At 43.6% G+C, this 16,761-nt stretch overlaps 1 protein-coding gene across 1 annotated transcript in view; it reads right to left on the reverse strand.

Moving 5' to 3' along the window:
- Positions 1–3,258, reverse strand: part of kiss1ra (KISS1 receptor a) — a gene marked incomplete at both ends in the record, with an annotated part of 14,628 nt that extends 11,370 nt beyond the window's left edge. Inside the window, one exon of the mRNA XM_083653801.1 lies at positions 3,012–3,258. Within this exon, the coding sequence (XP_083509927.1) occupies positions 3,012–3,258 (247 nt within the window). The remainder of the gene's footprint in view (positions 1–3,011) is intronic.
- Positions 3,259–16,761: the final 13,503 nt, after the last annotated feature.

Here is a 16,761-nt window from a genome sequence, read left to right on the forward strand (position 1 = left end):
CTGTTCCCCAGGTAAATCTGCCTCATGTATCATGCTGTTCCCCAGGTAAATCTGCCTCATGTATCATGCTGTTCCCCAGGTAAATCTGCCTCATGTATTATGCTGTTCCCCAGGTAAATCTGCCTCATGTATCATGCTGCTATTGTCCAGGTAAATCTGCCTCATGTATTATGCTGTTCCCCAGGTAAATCTGCCTCATGTATCATGCTGCTATTGTCCAGGTAAATCTGCCTCATGTATCATGCTGTTCCCCAGGTGAATCTGCCTCATGTATCATGCTGCTGTTCCCCAGGTAAATCTGCTTCATGTATCATGCTGTTCCCCAGGTAAATCTGCCTCATGTATTATGCTGTTCCCCAGGTAAATCTGCTTCATGTATCATGCTGTTCCCCAGGTAAATCTGCCTCATGTATCATGCTGTTCCCCAGGTAAATCTGCCTCATGTATCATGCTGTTCCCCAGGTAAATCTGCCTCATGTATTATGCTGTTCCCCAGGTAAATCTGCTTCATGTATCATGCTGTTCCCCAGGTAAATCTGCTTCATGTATCATGCTGTTCCCCAGGTAAATCTGCCTCATGTATCATGCTGTTCCCCAGGTAAATCTGCCTCATGTATTATGCTGTTCCCCAGGTAAATCTGCCTCATGTATCATGCTGTTCCCCAGGTAAATCTGCCTCATGTATTATGCTGTTCCCCAGGTAAATCTGCCTCATGTATCATGCTGTTCCCCAGGTAAATCTGCCTCATGTATTATGCTGTTCCCCAGGTAAATCTGCCTCATGTATCATGCTGTTCCCCAGGTAAATCTGCTTCATGTATTATGCTGTTCCCCAGGTAAATCTGCCTCATGTATTATGCTGTTCCCCAGGTAAATCTGCTTCATGTATCATGCTGTTCCCCAGGTAAATCTGCCTCATGTATCATGCTGTTCCCCAGGTAAATCTGCCTCATGTATCATGCTGTTCCCCAGGTAAATCTGCCTCATGTATTATGCTGTTCCCCAGGTAAATCTGCCTCATGTATTATGCTGTTCCCCAGGTAAATCTGCCTCATGTATCATGCTGTTCCTCAGGTAAATCTGCCTCATGTATTATGCTGTTCCCCAGGTAAATCTGCCTCATGTATCATGCTGTTCCCCAGGTAAATCTGCCTCATGTATTATGCTGTTCCCCAGGTAAATCTGCCTCATGTATCATGCTGTTCCCCAGGTAAATCTGCTTCATGTATCATGCTGTTCCCCAGGTAAATCTGCCTCATGTATTATGCTGTTCCCCAGGTAAATCTGCTTCATGTATCATGCTGTTCCCCAGGTAAATCTGCCTCATGTATTATGCTGTTCCCCAGGTAAATCTGCTTCATGTATCATGCTGTTCCCCAGGTAAATCTGCCTCATGTATTATGCTGTTCCCCAGGTAAATCTGCCTCATGTATTATGCTGTTCCCCAGGTAAATCTGCCTCATGTATCATGCTGCTATTGTCCAGGTAAATCTGCCTCATGTATCATGCTGTTCCCCAGGTGAATCTGCCTCATGTATCATGCTGCTGTTCCCCAGGTAAATCTGCCTCATGTATCATGCTGTTCCCCAGGTGAATCTGCCTCATGTATCATGAGGTGTCAATGGGATTTTTTTGTTGGGGATTTTGGTTAGATGCCTGAAATCAGGTCTGTAACAAATGTTTATGAAACTGTTTATGTTTCATAAATGTTTATGAGGCCTATGTGTTCAGCAGGATCATCTTCACAAATGAGGACCACTTTATGATTTTGGAAGTAAATTGGGATCACCAGAAGGTAGGTCAGATGAGAGTTGGTGACATGCAGCAAAGGACTATCGCACATTTGAACCAACATGATATGTGCATTGGCTATCCACTTGAACTCAAGGATGAACTGATTAGATTTTGGTGGTCAAAGGTCAAAGTTCAAGGTCACTGTGACCTCACGACAGCCCGTTCCATGCTCGTTAAAGCGATATCTCAGGAGCGCCTCGAGGGAATTTCATCAAATTTGACAGAAACATCCACTTAGACTCAAGGTCTAAAGGTCAAAATTCAAGGTCACTGTGACCTCACGTCCATCTGTTCCATGCTCGTTAAGCAATATATTAAGGGAATTTCCTCAAATTTAGGACAAATGTCCACTTAAGGACTTAAGGATGAACTAATTGCAATTTGGTGGTCAAAGGTCAAGGTCACTGTGAGCTCACAAAAGATGTTTTTGGCCATAACTCAACACTAATTATGACAAAATTTCACACAATTGTCTTGATGAAGTGATGACATTTTATATCCAAAAGTTCAAGGTCAACTTCACTGTGACATCATAATGTTTTGCTTATCACTGTAGCTGAGAAAACAATCTTGGGTCATTCTACAAAACTGGTAGAAGTGCTGTCACTTACTTTTGCAGACACCAAAATCCTTTTTAAGTTGACCAATAAGCACATTACTTATTGATTTGGATCCGAAGATACTTGTATGAGACCACCCTCTTCACTTCCTGTCCCTGGATGACCACCAGGACAGGGGCCTCCTGTTCCTCTGGTAGTCCACCACAAGCTCATTGGTTTTGCTGATATTGAGCTTCAGGTGATTGTCATTGTACCATGTGACAAAGCGCTCTAGTCCTCTGTAAGATAGTCTCTAAGTGAAGACATCATGTTTCTCACTGGAAATGATACACTGGTATCAAACATGATAACTTCCATTTCGCAAAACAAATGCACTTTACCTTCGTATTAAATTGCTTAAAAGTCTTCACTACATCTATTTTACGTGTCGGGACACACATGGATGTAGCCTGCAACTTGACTTGTTGGCGGAGGCATACTGGACAACCGTGAGGCGGTTATTTCTAGTTGAATATATTTTTGTGAGATTTTGTCGTCCCCCCCCCTCTTTCACAAAAATCTGTATAGCTTTTTCTTGCACTATCTGCAAGATTACAACCCCAACAATCTGACCATTACAAAATAAAGCATACAAACATACTGTTCACTCTTGCTCACCTATGTAGAAGTTGGTTGCGGTCCTCATCTGCCTGTGTTTGGAAATGACGTAGATGACCAGAGAGTTGCCCACCAGTCCGACCAGCATGATGAGGGAGAAGAAGAGGGGAACCAGCCAGGCGTCGGTGAGGAAGGGGTGCTGCTCTCCTTCCTCCTCGCGCCCCTCTCTGTCCAGAGAGGAGTTCAGCTCGGAGCCGTTGCTCCAGAGCGGCTCAGTGGAGTTCCAGAGACCCTCGGAGGAGAACATCGTGACAGGATGGAGGGATGAAGGAGAGGGATGTGGTAGAAAGATGGAAAAGGAGAGAGAGTTGTGAAAGCAGGAGGTAGATAGAGGAAGATGGTGGGGTAGGAAATAGAGAGAGAGAGAGAGAGAGAGAGAGAGAGAGAGCGTGTGTGTGTGTGTGTGTGGGTGGTGTGTGTGTGTGTGTGTGTGTGGGGTCTTACTTAAGTCAGAATTGGGGATACGCACCCGACTTAAGACCAGGTGATTGGGGACGGCTTGTGCAATTGGGGACAAAAGCGATGTCCCCAGTTGGTAAAACACTGTTTTGGGGGTTAGTGGTTAAAGTTATGGTTAGGTTTAGGGTTAGGTTAGGGTGATGGTTAGGTTAAGGTTAGGGTTAGGTTTAGGGTTAGGTTAAGGTTAGGCTTAGGATTATGGTTAGGTTTAGGTTAAGGTTAGAGTTAGGGTTAGGGTTAGGTTAAGGTTGGGGTTAGGTTAAGGTTAGGGGGTAAGGGTTTGTTTTAGGCAAGTATTGGTTAGGGTGAGGGTAAGTCTCCAGGGAATGCATGTAAGTCTATGTAAATACCCCAAAAGAGAAATATGTCCACAATGAAAGATACTAATGGAATGAAGAGAGAAGGGTGTATGGAAAAGGAACAGATGAGGCAAATGTAGGAAGAGTAAACAGGTGCAGGTGAGGAGGAGCTGAGACAGATGAAGAGTGAACAGGCGCAGGTGAGGAGGAGCTGAGACAGATGAAGAGTGAACAGATGCAGGTGAGGAGGAGCTGAGACAGATGAAGAGTGAACAGATGCAGGTGAGGAGGAGCTGAGACAGATGAAGAGTGAACAGATGCAGGTTAGGAGGAGCTGAGACAGATGAAGAGTGAACAGGTGCAGGTTAGGAGGAGCTGAGACAGACGGAGCATAACTTGGTGTGCGACGGAGAAATGTGTCTCGAACGCGAATGCATGGTATGAAAGAGTGAACTAAAACCGTGATATCAATTTTTTTTTAACTTAGCAAGATGAATGAAGAGAAGCAGAGGCAGGAGACTACCCGGGGACACTGCCCGGGGACAGCCGATGAGATGGCTAGAAAGTAAGAAAGAGTCCTGAGGTTTTTCGTTCCCACAGAGGAGAGGTATCACTCCTCTTCCAAGCGAGACTGGAGGAGAGACTTGAGATGAGTTCAGAAAGTGGATCTCATCTTCTCAGTTTTGCATGACAGCTGCCCCTCTTTGTCGCCAACCACGTTGTCTTGTTTTTGATTGAGAGAAAAGAAAAGTGTCCAGGCAGCAGGAGAAGGAGTGCACGTCAAGAGGCGCAGATATTACTCTCAGTCTCCTACCAGTCTCTGCCTTCCAAAGGTAAACAATTTGCAGCTTCTTTCGTTTCAGCGTTAGACTCCCACCATTTCTCACAAGTTGCCAGTCAGTGTCTTAACCTCCAGTCTGGGCTTCCCTTTTGAAAAGAAAAAAAAAACTGTTGCAAAGCGGTTGGCTGAAGCAGGCGTGATCTGGAGTGTGTATCTGATCTTTAACCTTGATAAAAGTACTCACAGGAAAATGCTCAAAATAACTCAAGCGTCATCCATTCTTCACTCTCCAAGTGCGGTGGAGTGTCGTCATGTCTTTTTCAGACGGAGCGGGCTTGACTTTACTCCAGACGAGAGAGAGGAAAGGAAATGCTGGCAGCTTTATAGAGGAGGAAGGACACGCGCAGTGGAGAGTGGAGAAACGGTCTGAATGCACGTGGGCTTGCATGATTCTGGGATAAATAGCTGATGGCAGGGTCTCCTAGCAACATTATCAATCCACTTTTTTTCAATAAAACACAACACACCGTGCACTCTCTCTCCCTCCCTCCCTCCCTCTCTCCCTCTCTCCCTCTCTCTCTCTCTCTCTGTGCATTTTCCCCTCATGTCATTAACATAGATAACAACCCTATACACAGAATACTATGGATGGAATTAGTAGCAGAATTATTTCCAACCTCAACCTGCAACCTGGAAAGATTCTTGAGAAATGTAGTGAAATAAAAATACATTTCCCCAAATTCCATATTCATACACACATAAAGGTGCCTGAAGGTCATAATTTTAATTAGTGTATGTATATAGTATAGTAGCCTACATATGGTACAGTTTCAAACAAAACAAAGGACTTGTACATGGCAACCTGTATTCACAGAAAGACACGAGCAATCATTTAGTGAGAGGCTCGCTACTTTGTGGAAAATGAGAGCAGACATTCATATGTGAAGTGGTGCCGACGGTAAGATCATGTAATTGGTGTGTGTGTGTGTGTGTACGTGTGTGTGTGTGTGTGTGTGTACGTGTGTGTGTACGTGTGTGTGTTGTGTGTGTGGTTTGTGTTTTATGTAACTGATGTGTCATTGAAAAGTGTGTAAAACATTTCATTTCTTTTTCATTTGTTTTATTTGTTTTTCATTTGTTTCATTTGTTTTTCATCGATCGATCGATCCCTTTGGGGAAATACAGGTGGCTAGCTCACACAATCTGTATCAACATATAAGATGAGAGACAATACACAATAAAAGAAGGTAGTGGCAGCATGCACAGGGTTAAAACCAAAATTACTTAAAAACAAGTCATAATGAATGAATGAATAAAAGGTGTAAATAAAAAGTACCACATTGTACATTATTACACAGAGCCACCACCACAGTTCCCAGTGAGTCCAGCCAAGCACTGAGCCAGCCTTTTTCCACCAGCTTGTCCAACCACTTACTGTATACTGCATTTGTCTTGCAAGCGGCCTCCAGCAGAAAGGCACTTGCCACCACCGACTGATTTAAAAAAAAGTGTAGCATTTTACTGCAGACATCAAAGCACCTAGCATCCTTAGGGGGAAAAAGCTGGCTCTGACCCAGATGACAGCATGTTTTGGTCAGATGTAAGGTGGAGGTTTGGTCAGATGTCAGGTGGAGGTTTTGGTCAGATGTAAGATGGACGTTTGGTCAGATGTAAGGTGGAGGTTTGGTCAGATGTAAGATGGACGTTTGGTCAGATGTAAGGGGGAGGTTTGGTCAGATGTAAGATGGACGTTTGGTCAGATGTAAGGGGGAGGTTTTGGTCAGATGTAAGGTGGAGGGTTGGTCAGATGTAAGGTGGAGGTTTGGTCAGATGTAGTAAGGTGGAGGTTTGGTCAGATGTAAGATGGACGTTTGGTCAGATGTAAGGGGGAGGTTTTGGTCAGATGTAAGGGGGAGGTTTTGGTCAGATGTAAGGTGGAGGTTTGGTCAGATGTAAGGTGGAGGTTTGGTCAGATGTAAGATGGACGTTTGGTCAGATGTAAGGTGGAGGTTTGGTCAGATGTAAGATGGACGTTTGGTCAGATGTAAGGGGGAGGTTTTGGTCAGATGTAAGGTGGAGGTTTGGTCAGATGTAGTAAGGTGGAGGTTTGGTCAGATGTAAGATGGACGTTTGGTCAGATGTAAGGTGGAGGTTTTGGTTAGATGTAAGATGGATGTTTGGTCAGATGTAAGGTGGAGGTTTGGTCAGATTTAAGGTGGAGGTTTGGTCAGATGTAAGGTGGAGGTTTTGGTCAGATGTAAGATGGACGTTTGGTCAGATGTAAGATGGATGTTTTGTCAGATGTAAGGTGGAGGTTTGGTCAGATTTAAGGTGGAGGTTTGGTCAGATGTAAGGTGGAGGGATGTAAGGTGGAGGTTTGGTCAGAATATGTACGGTGGAGGTTTGGTCAGATGTAAGGTGGAGGTTTGGTCAGAATATGTACGGTGGAGGTTTGGTCAGAATATGTATGGTCGGGGTTTGGTCAGATGTAAGGTGGAGGTTTGGTCAGATTATGTACGGTGGAGGTTTGGTCAGAATATGTACGGTGGAGGTTTGGTCAGATGTAAGGTGGAGGGATGTAAGGTGGAGGTTTGGTCAGAATATGTATGGTCGGGGTTTGGTCAGATGTAAGGTGGAGGTTTCCAGGAATGCTGGGCAAGTTATAGAGAGCCAAAGTCACGCCCACTTCCAGTTTAGGCATACGCATCAAAAGATTTCATCCGCCATTCTTTTTTTTCATCAACATTTCATAAAATGCTTATAAAAAATAATTTTACGTGGTCAAAACGTGGATGTGGCGATTCAGCTATATTTGGACTTTGGAAATTACAGGAGAGCTTTTGGGGTTAATTTGCCCTATACTGTAGGACTGTATAGGAGAGTTTTTGGGGTTAATTTGCCCTATAGGACTGTATAGTAGAGCTCTTGGGCTTAATTTGCCCTGGGTTAATTTGCCCTATAGGACTGTATAGGAGAGCAAGATGTGCAGTAGTAGGCAAGCAATTGGCCAGATGGAAAAAGATGAAAGGGGGAAAGTATATTATACTTTTAAAGAATGACTTCATTCACATCTGAAAAAAATATTTTCCTCAGATAAATCATAGCTATTTACAACAATCTGGATAAACTTCCAAACCAGGCATGAGAAACTTGAATAAGATTCATGGAATATACTGATAACAGCAGGGTTATTGAAACGTGTACAGTACAACACAGCTGTTACCTGTAATCTAGGGAGTGTTCAATCTTTTATCTGAGAGGCAGTACTGCAAAAACATTTTCCTGTGAAGTAAGTTTTATATTTCCAAAGGCAACAACTATTTCATTTATGGATAACGAGAGGGAAGAAAATTGGCATTGCATACAAAGGGCTGATAATATTGTTGGCTGACAATACTTGTAAAGCGCGCTCCAACTGAACGTGTTTATTTTCTTGTATTGTATTCTCGTATCCTGCCCCCCTACCAGACTGAATCACTGCCAGTGTATTTAGTTTAGATTCTGCAGCCTCCTCGAGCTGTCTGCTGCTCAGGAGGTAGAGCTGTCTGCTGCGGGCGGCGCTAGCTCAGGAGGTAGAGCTGTCTGCTGCGGGTGGTGCTAGCTCAGGAGGTAGAGCTGTCTGCTGCGGGCGGTGCTAGCTCAGGAGGTAGAGCTGCAGGCGGCGCTAGCTCAGGAGGTAGAGCTGTCTGCTGCGGGCGGCGCTAGCTCAGGAGGTAGAGCTGTCTGCTGCGGGCGGCGCTAGCTCAGGAGGTAGAGCTGTCTGCTGTGGGCGGCGCTAGCTCGGGAGGTAGAGCTGTCTGCTGCGGGCGGCGCTAGCTCAGGAGGTAGAGCTGTCTGCTGCGGGCGGCGCTAGCTCAGGAGGTAGAGCTGTCTGCTGCGGGCGGCGCTAGCTCAGGAGGTAGAGCTGTCTGCTGCGGGCGGCGCTAGCTCAGGAGGTAGAGCTGTCTGCTGCGGGCGGCGCTAGCTCAGGAGGTAGAGCTGTCTGCTGCGGGCGGCGCTAGCTCAGGAGGTAGAGCTGTCTGCTGCGGGCGGCGCTAGCTCAGGAGGTAGAGCTGTCGCCTGGGGATCGGAAGGCTCTCGGTTCGAGGCTGGCTCCTCCCGGCAGCATGGCGGCGTGTCCTTCCTTGAACCCCCCTAGCTGCTCCCAATGAGCTGTTAGTGCCTTGCATGGTTGCCGCCACATTGGTGTATGAAGGTGAGTGTGAATGGGTGAGTATTCATTGTAAAGCGCTTTGAGTAGTCATTAGGCTAGAATTGTAAAGCACTTTGAGTAGATGATGAGATGAGATAAACTTTATTGTCCCAGAAGGGAAATTTGTCTTGGGCAAAAAGTGCGCATAGCCACATCCGGCATTACAAAAACACAAGTAAACACAAACAGGACAGACACAGCATTGCACTAGGACACAGTGTCAACTGAGACATGAAATTGCACAGCCCTATTGCACAATTTGTTTAAATCATACATACCCGTAGGTAAAAGAATATAAAATCAACAATAAACAAAACCAGCAGCGGGATAATGGATAAAAGAATAAAACATTAAAATAAGATTAAATGAAAAGTAAAAGAAATAAAATAGGAAGGTAAAACATGGGGCTAAGATTACCATTCCTACTTAAAGTGCCTCCACCTACAAACTATGGGTTACTACAGCCTGGAAGAAAGTAGTAGTCGTTAAGCTAGAAAATACAGTCCATTTACCATTTCTAGAATAGATGCTGTCGAAGAAAGCTCAGACCTCTCTCTGTTTGGCTTTGATATGTGAAGTATCTTTGATTGTTGGCCAGGACGATGAGGTCACATCCTGCTGACTGACGGGTGATACATTGGTGAGGGATGGATGATGCCAAAAGTGCCAAACTCGTGAGCAGTTCCAAATGTAGAATGTGAGCCAGTGTAAATATGAACAGTTCTGGCAGGAAGTAGGACTTAGGGTTGACACACAATGCAGTTTTGGGATCAGTTAAAGCTTGTTCAGCTTCTGAAGTCCACTGCAGTGGGTCGGTCAGGTGAGAAGCTTGTTCAGTTTCTGAAGTCCACGGTCGGGTCAGGTGACTGCAGTGGGTCAGGTGAGCTATGTTTCGAAATGTGCAGGAGAGGATGGACCATAGAGGCATAACTTGGGATTCACCGCCTGCAATATCCCAGCCTGGTCACCAGGAAGGATTTTTTTATTACATCGAGGGAAGAGGGACAGAATGTAGGAAACCAGTGGATGGATAAATCCAGAAGGAGGTGGTAATCCAAGGATGTCAATGCCATAAAACAACACAGAAGAAGAGGACGATTTATTACATCCCTGATGACATCACAAATGCTCGAGTGACATCACTGATGACATCACAATTGCTCAAGTGACATCACTGATGGCATCACAATCGTGACTGACTGAAGGGGCGTTGCAAGGGGGCGGGGCGTCATGAGGACAGCAAGCACAATGACATTTTCTTTCCGAAATTTGAGCCATTTCTAGTTTGTGTTTAATGTTGGAAAGACAGTGATGTTTTCAAATTAACCACCGTTAAATTTCAAATTTATTTTAGAAACGTATTTTGTTCTGGTTTTCAGACACGTAAAATGCCAACATTTTATTCTGGCGATTGGGTTGAATATCCTGTAGTAGCCATACTTTTTTTCATTTGAGTTGGTGGTGATAGTTTTGCTCTGCCTGAATGCAGTCCTGAGGTATGAGGCCATTATCGTGATATCCATGTAGCACATGTCCCGTAGCAGCAGTTTGGTTTTGAATGCCATGTAACCTTTGAATGCCTTGTGACCTTTCGAGCATGCAGGACCACAGTGTTCGTCTCGCTTGCCTACTTCCAGAGTGAGCCAATCAATATGTCATGACCCTATAGGTGAAGGAGAACTGTATACTGACATTCATGTTTAATGGAATAGAGAAAAGGCTGAAAACAAATCTACCACTGTGTAATATAAATATTGTGTTAGATAGGATGCTAGCCAGGACAACTGTGGGATTTGGAACAAAGAACAGATTTGTTGACCTCTAATAAAATCCTAAACAAAATGCTACAGGGAGAATAGAACTAATAGTAGTCAGTAGTCACCTTCCCATGATAAAGAGACTGGTAAATGATACAAGTAAACTTTATTTATATAGCACCTTTCTTGCTTCACAAGAGTAAAATGCTTGCTTTTGCGCCTTGGTGGGTACTGAGCTTTTATTTTGTCTTTGTATGTAATAAAGAGCAGACTTGTGCTCAAGTGTTCAAATGTGCTCAAGTGTTCAAATCAAATACATTTGAGCTGATAGATTCTTCAAGCCTCACACTCTACAGAGAAGCAGGAATGAGAGAATCAACAACACGGGATTTCAAAAGGTCCCTTTACCCATGTGTTGGATTTCAGCAGAGGCACTTGTCATCCGGATCACGGCACCATCTATATTGTAGAAGAAAACCACATTTGCTGTGTGGTGAGGGGGGTGAGGTTACATTGTTGATAGCAGGTAGCAGTCAGTAATTTGCCAAAGAGGAAAGAAAATGATACAGCTTATATTACTATGAATATTAACTAGACTAACGTTATTATTCTGGGCAAGAAAATGAGCGTAAAATATGCTTATGATTTATTTATTTTACGTGTTTTGAAAATTGAGGAAGGAAGATCACTGCTCGTCCTCAGCATCACAATGTATTGATCATTACCACCCGTTTCGGTCCCCCTGGACCTTCTCAAGTGTTGTATTAAAATGCGTATTGCTTGAAAATGTTAGATAAACCGATGTATTTTCACATAAGGGGGCTGGCAAAGCATCAGCTAAAAGGCCATTTTGAATTGAATGTTATAATTTCGACTTTCATCACTGCGACAATGCTAAATTGTCTAGCATAAGTAAATAATGCAACTGCTTTGAAATACATGTACTGTACATTTGTGTTTAGCTCTTCTGTATTGTTGTGCCTTGACTCATAACATCAGTCAAGGCACATGCACGCACGCACACACACACACACACACACACACACACACACACACACACACACTCAGTGGCTCAGTGGTTAGCACTGTTGCCTCACAGTAAGAAGGTCCCGGGTTGGAACCCCAGTCTGTCCCAGGTCCTTTCTGTGTGGAGTTTGCATGTTTTCCCCGTGTCCGTGTGGGTTTTCTCCGGGTGCTCCGGTTTCCTCCCACCATCAAAGACATGTATGTTAGGGTTAATACTCCTGTCAGTGCCCCTGACCAAGGCACTGGCTAAAGAACTGGAGTTGGTCCCCGGGTGCTTCACTGCGGCTAGTTCTATAGGAAGGCTCCTAGTAGAGGATGGGTCAAATGCAGAGGATGAATTTCCCCATGGGGATAACTTAACTTAACATGGCGCACACACACACACACACACACACACACGCACCTTTCAATGTAAACAAATGGAGGTGCAAGCTAATTACAAACTTTGGATTGAATAGGAGGACAGGTTTTCTGAAGACTGTTCTGGGCTGAATTGAAAGATGTGAAGTGTAAACACACTCTGCTATCTGCAGGCATCTAGGCTAATAGACCCTTCTCACGGGGGCCATTTTGTGTCGAGAAGCCAGGGTAAACACAGGTGCAAGCAAAACACTAATGAGGGTTTCCAACTTCCATGATTGGGATTTGGAAACCCTCATTAGTGTTTTGCTTGCACCTGTGTTTACCCTGGCTTCTCGACACAAAATGGCCCCCGTGAGAAGGGTCTATTGTCCTAAACCAACAGCTGCTGTTTATTTGCCAGCAACGACAGCGTCCGACTGCTATTGTTTTCACCTTGTGAGTCTGTGTGTGTCGTTTAGGCTATATGTGTCTGTCTGTGGACAGATTTTGTAAACGCGATAGCGTCACAACCGTTGCAGTCACTAAACTTTCACATTAAAACGAAGGCAGATGATGTTGATTGGTAGAGTTCTTTCTCAGCACAATCCATCCTGTTCCTCATATGTAGCCAGTGTTGGGCAAGTTACTTTCAAAATGTAATATACTACATATTACTAGTTACATTCATTTGAAAGTAATAAGTTACTTTACAATATTACTGTCTGTGTAGAGTAACTCGTTACTTATTACACTACTTTTGCATTACTTTTACCAAAACCGCAGCAGCAGCAGAATGACATCGCCGACCCAGAACCATCCCGAAAAATAATTTCAACCGCCTTGAAATCAGTGTAAACAATCCAAAATTCTAAATGTTATTATTTTCCTTTGTTATTGTCATCTATAGTGGTTATTTGCATAAAACACACAGTTTGATTACGAAATGATTGAATCTTTTTTAAATATGTGCTTTGATTTAATCAAATGTAACTCAGTTTGTAACTTGAGTTACTTGACAAAGTAACTGGTATAATATTACTGAAATCCTATAAGTAATAAGTTATATTACTGAGTTACTGCTAAAAGTAATATATTACATGTAATATGTTACTTTTGTAATGAGTTACCCCCAACACTGTATGTAGCTGGGCAAAAATGAATGCAAGGTCAATGGGCTCACGCTCCTGTATGTACAAGCTGACTGAAGCTCACTGAAATGTACTTTGTGTGCACTGTGGATGAAATGTCAGTGAGCTTCAGTCAGCTTATACAGGAGTGTGACTCCATTGACTTTCTAATTCAAAGCTTTCCCCCCACCTTGGTGTGAACACATTCAAGATTCAAGATTTTTATTGTCACTCCGTAGCACAAGTATCACGTGTGAAATTCTTGTGCTGTGAACATAGATAGTGTTAATGAAGTAGGGTTCGATACCAATCGATGCCTTTATAGGTCTTCTAGTTTCATATGATACCAGAAGCTTCTGACTTTAAAACTGAGCCCGCTACAGCCTCTGAAAGTCAATTTTCAAAATCGTGATATTTCCCAAATATCGTGATATTTCTGAAAATCGGCCCAAGCCTATATCCTCAGGGTTAAAGTGTATTATGTAAAAACTGTTGTCTGTACTGTAAACATCTCTCGATCTCTCTCTCTCTCTCTCTCTCTCTCTCTCTCTCTCTCTCTCTCTCTCTCTCTCTCTCTCTCTCTCTATCTCCCCGCCTCCTTTTGCAGTGCTCTGGCAGACCACCAGGCTGAGCCAGACCACTTGGGGATCACACTGTTCTAGAGGATCGCTCTCTTTTGGAAATGGAATGAATCCTGCTTTCCATCATGGAGATTAGGCTACTGTATTTATACTATATAAAGTCAAAGGCTTCCATACCAATCCCACATACTTGGTGTTCTGGCTCTGGTGGTTAGTGGGATATCAGGAAGAAGCCCAACATCCCAACGCCTTTCTCTTTCTGTCTTTTCCAGCTTGTTTTGTTGCTTTCAGCCAACAACTCTTTAAAGAGTGATTTGACATTTACCAGAGAAAATTGCTGCCGACAGTCAATGTTCTTGCCATTGAATTCAGACAGTGTGTGGAGTGGTGTGGAGTACAAAAATGTGAAATGTGTGTATCAGATTTGGGCTGACGCTGTTTTACACTATAAGGTATAGTACTTGTGGTGGCTATGCTGTCTACAGTGCGTCAAACTTTTGGATTAAAATAAAGACCATATTGCACGTCATTGAAATGTCTAACCTTTACGAGCGTTAGCAAGGCATTGCAGAGAAAAACAAGACTTGAACTGATCTTCTTTGTGAGAGCAAGGGCAGAAAGAGATAGACAGACCAAGTGATAGAGAGAAACACACAGATGAGATGACTGACAGCATAAAATTGAACATTGTTCTAAGACTTCTTATTTGTTTTATAAATTATTCAAATAAGCCCTGTCTGATGAAATCTTTTAAGACCAGCAGCCTTATTATGCAAATGAGCCCTTGGTTTGTTCAACACCAACATGTGCGGCACAGTCGGACCAAACGGCACGTAATGTTATAGTCATAAGTCATAAGTAAACACACATAACTAGGTCAGAATGGACTCTACCATGTCGTAACCAGTCACATTTAGATAGCGGTTTAAGGAGGCATTATGTGATCTATAACCACTTTTTCCCTCTTACCTCAGCACCTGAAGTAATTATTCGGTCTTTGGCATTGATCAATAACCCAATCAACCCGCCATAATATGGTCATTTTGTGCCATGATGCAGTAATTAACTGCATCAATTGCATCAAGTAATTAACTAACTTGAACAAACTTTAACCAGGGAAGTAACTTTTGTGATGGATTAGTTCAGGCAGTCTTGCAGTGCATGCCGACTTTGTACAGAATTGTCGGTATGCAGCATTGTTAATCTTGATATTAATAATGTAAACTGTAAGCTCGAGTATACGTGCTCAGAATGTCTGATGAGGCACTGGACTTAATGGTTTCAAGGTGCCCTTTAAAAGCAAAGGTTTGGTGCTTATTTGTCTTCACATTGTCGACTGATAACGCAGACAAAAAGCATTATGATTACAATGGGCATTCAAGGAACAACATTTGAGTACGTTTTTGGGTGGACACGTGATTTTCTGAATGGATGAGTCATTCACAAAGCTGGGTTAAAGATTAAAAAGGTGCTTAATTAGTGTTTTCAGAAAATAATTGAAGGAGGGCTTTACCGGTAATCAACCCACTTTGTATCATTAATAATCTCTGTAATATAAGCACATGGGCAGTGTTTACCTTCTCTCTCTGTTTTCCTTTAGGAGGACTCCCATTTCCTCCTCTGGCAAAGCGCAAAGCGTTTTACGTCGCAACGCGTCACAACGGAGCTGCGGAAGTTCTGCTCGAGAGGCAGAATTTGCTCCAAGGGCGGCTGTTATTGTTTATTTTTTTAAGTATGCGCACATCCACAGAGAATCGCATGGAAAGCCTTAACGAGCCTTAATGACTTGCAGCTTGTGGGGGCGGAGTTTCTGCATGCAGCGGCAGGAGCATTTTTCTCCGTGAGGTAAACAGAGAGAGAAGGTAAAACACTGCCCATGTGCTTATATTACCGAGATGATATATGATACAAAGTGGGTTGATTACTGGTAAAGCCATCCTTTAATGTATGGAAGAACGTGCTATGATAAGGGCCTCTGGGGAGTGTAGAGGCGAAAGTGCTCGCCTACCACCACGGAGACCCGGGTTCAATTCCCAGCAGCGCTAATTCTGGCTTGGTCAGACGCTACAGACACAATTGGCCGTGTCTGCGGGTGGGAAGCCGGTGAAGTATGAGTCCTGGTCGCTGCACTATAGTGCCTCCTTCGTCGGGGGGTGCCTGTTCAGGCTGGAGGGGAACTGGGTGGGAATAGCATGACCCTCCCACGCATTACGTGCTGCCGGTGTAACTCCTCGCTGTCAGGTGAAAAGAAGCGGCTGGCGACTGCACATGTGTCAGAGGAAGCATGTGCTAGTCTACAACTCTCCCCCAGATCGGCAGAGGGGGGTGGAGCAACGACCGGGACAGCAGGGGGAATTGGCCAAGTACAATGGGGGAGAAAAGGAGGGGGAAATCTGGAAAGAAAGAAGAAAGATGAATGCATGCTATGATGATCATGCTCTTCATTTCCAACATGCATGGAGAGGCTAAACACAATAGAAATGCACGTCTCTGCATGTCCACATAGAGAAACCACATGTTGTTTAGATTGACAGTGTCTTTTTATTGACCTGTCAAGATATTGACAGGGCGCCTGTTCTTATTGTTCCGAGGACTAGGCTAATTCAAAAAGGGGACAGAGCTTTTGCAGCCAGGGCTCCAAGACTCTGGAACGACCTACCTGAGGAGATCAGGGCTGCAAACTCTGTCGCATCTTTTAAAACACTATTAAAAACCCACCTTTTTAAATCTGCATTTTAGGGATTTTTAGCGTCTTTTAGCTACTGTTCTTACTGTGTTTTATTTGGGCTTTTAAGATTTCCATTGCTATGTCGTTTTTAGGGCTTGTTTTTCTTTCTGGGCTTTTAATTTTTAATTTTTAATTGTAATCTTTGTTTTATTCATCGTGCATTTTAAAACGGTGTCTGCTTTTATTGTAAAGCACTTTGTAACTGTGTTTTGAAAAGTGCTATATAAATAAAGTTTATTATTATTATTATTGGCCAGACTGACTCTTTACATATTTGGCTGTCTTTACCACCACAGACTATAAAGACTGACTCTTTACATATTTGGCTGTCTTTACCACCACAGACTATAAAGACTGACTCTTTACATATTTGGCTGTCTTTACCACCACAGACTATAGAGTGATAGACAACTTCATGCCGTCAGGAGCAGTCGGGTCACCCACAACTATCCAGAATC

This window comes from Poromitra crassiceps (assembly GCF_964638095.1).
Source record: "Poromitra crassiceps genome assembly, chromosome: 17".
NCBI classification, from domain to species: domain Eukaryota; kingdom Metazoa; phylum Chordata; class Actinopteri; order Beryciformes; family Melamphaidae; genus Poromitra; species Poromitra crassiceps.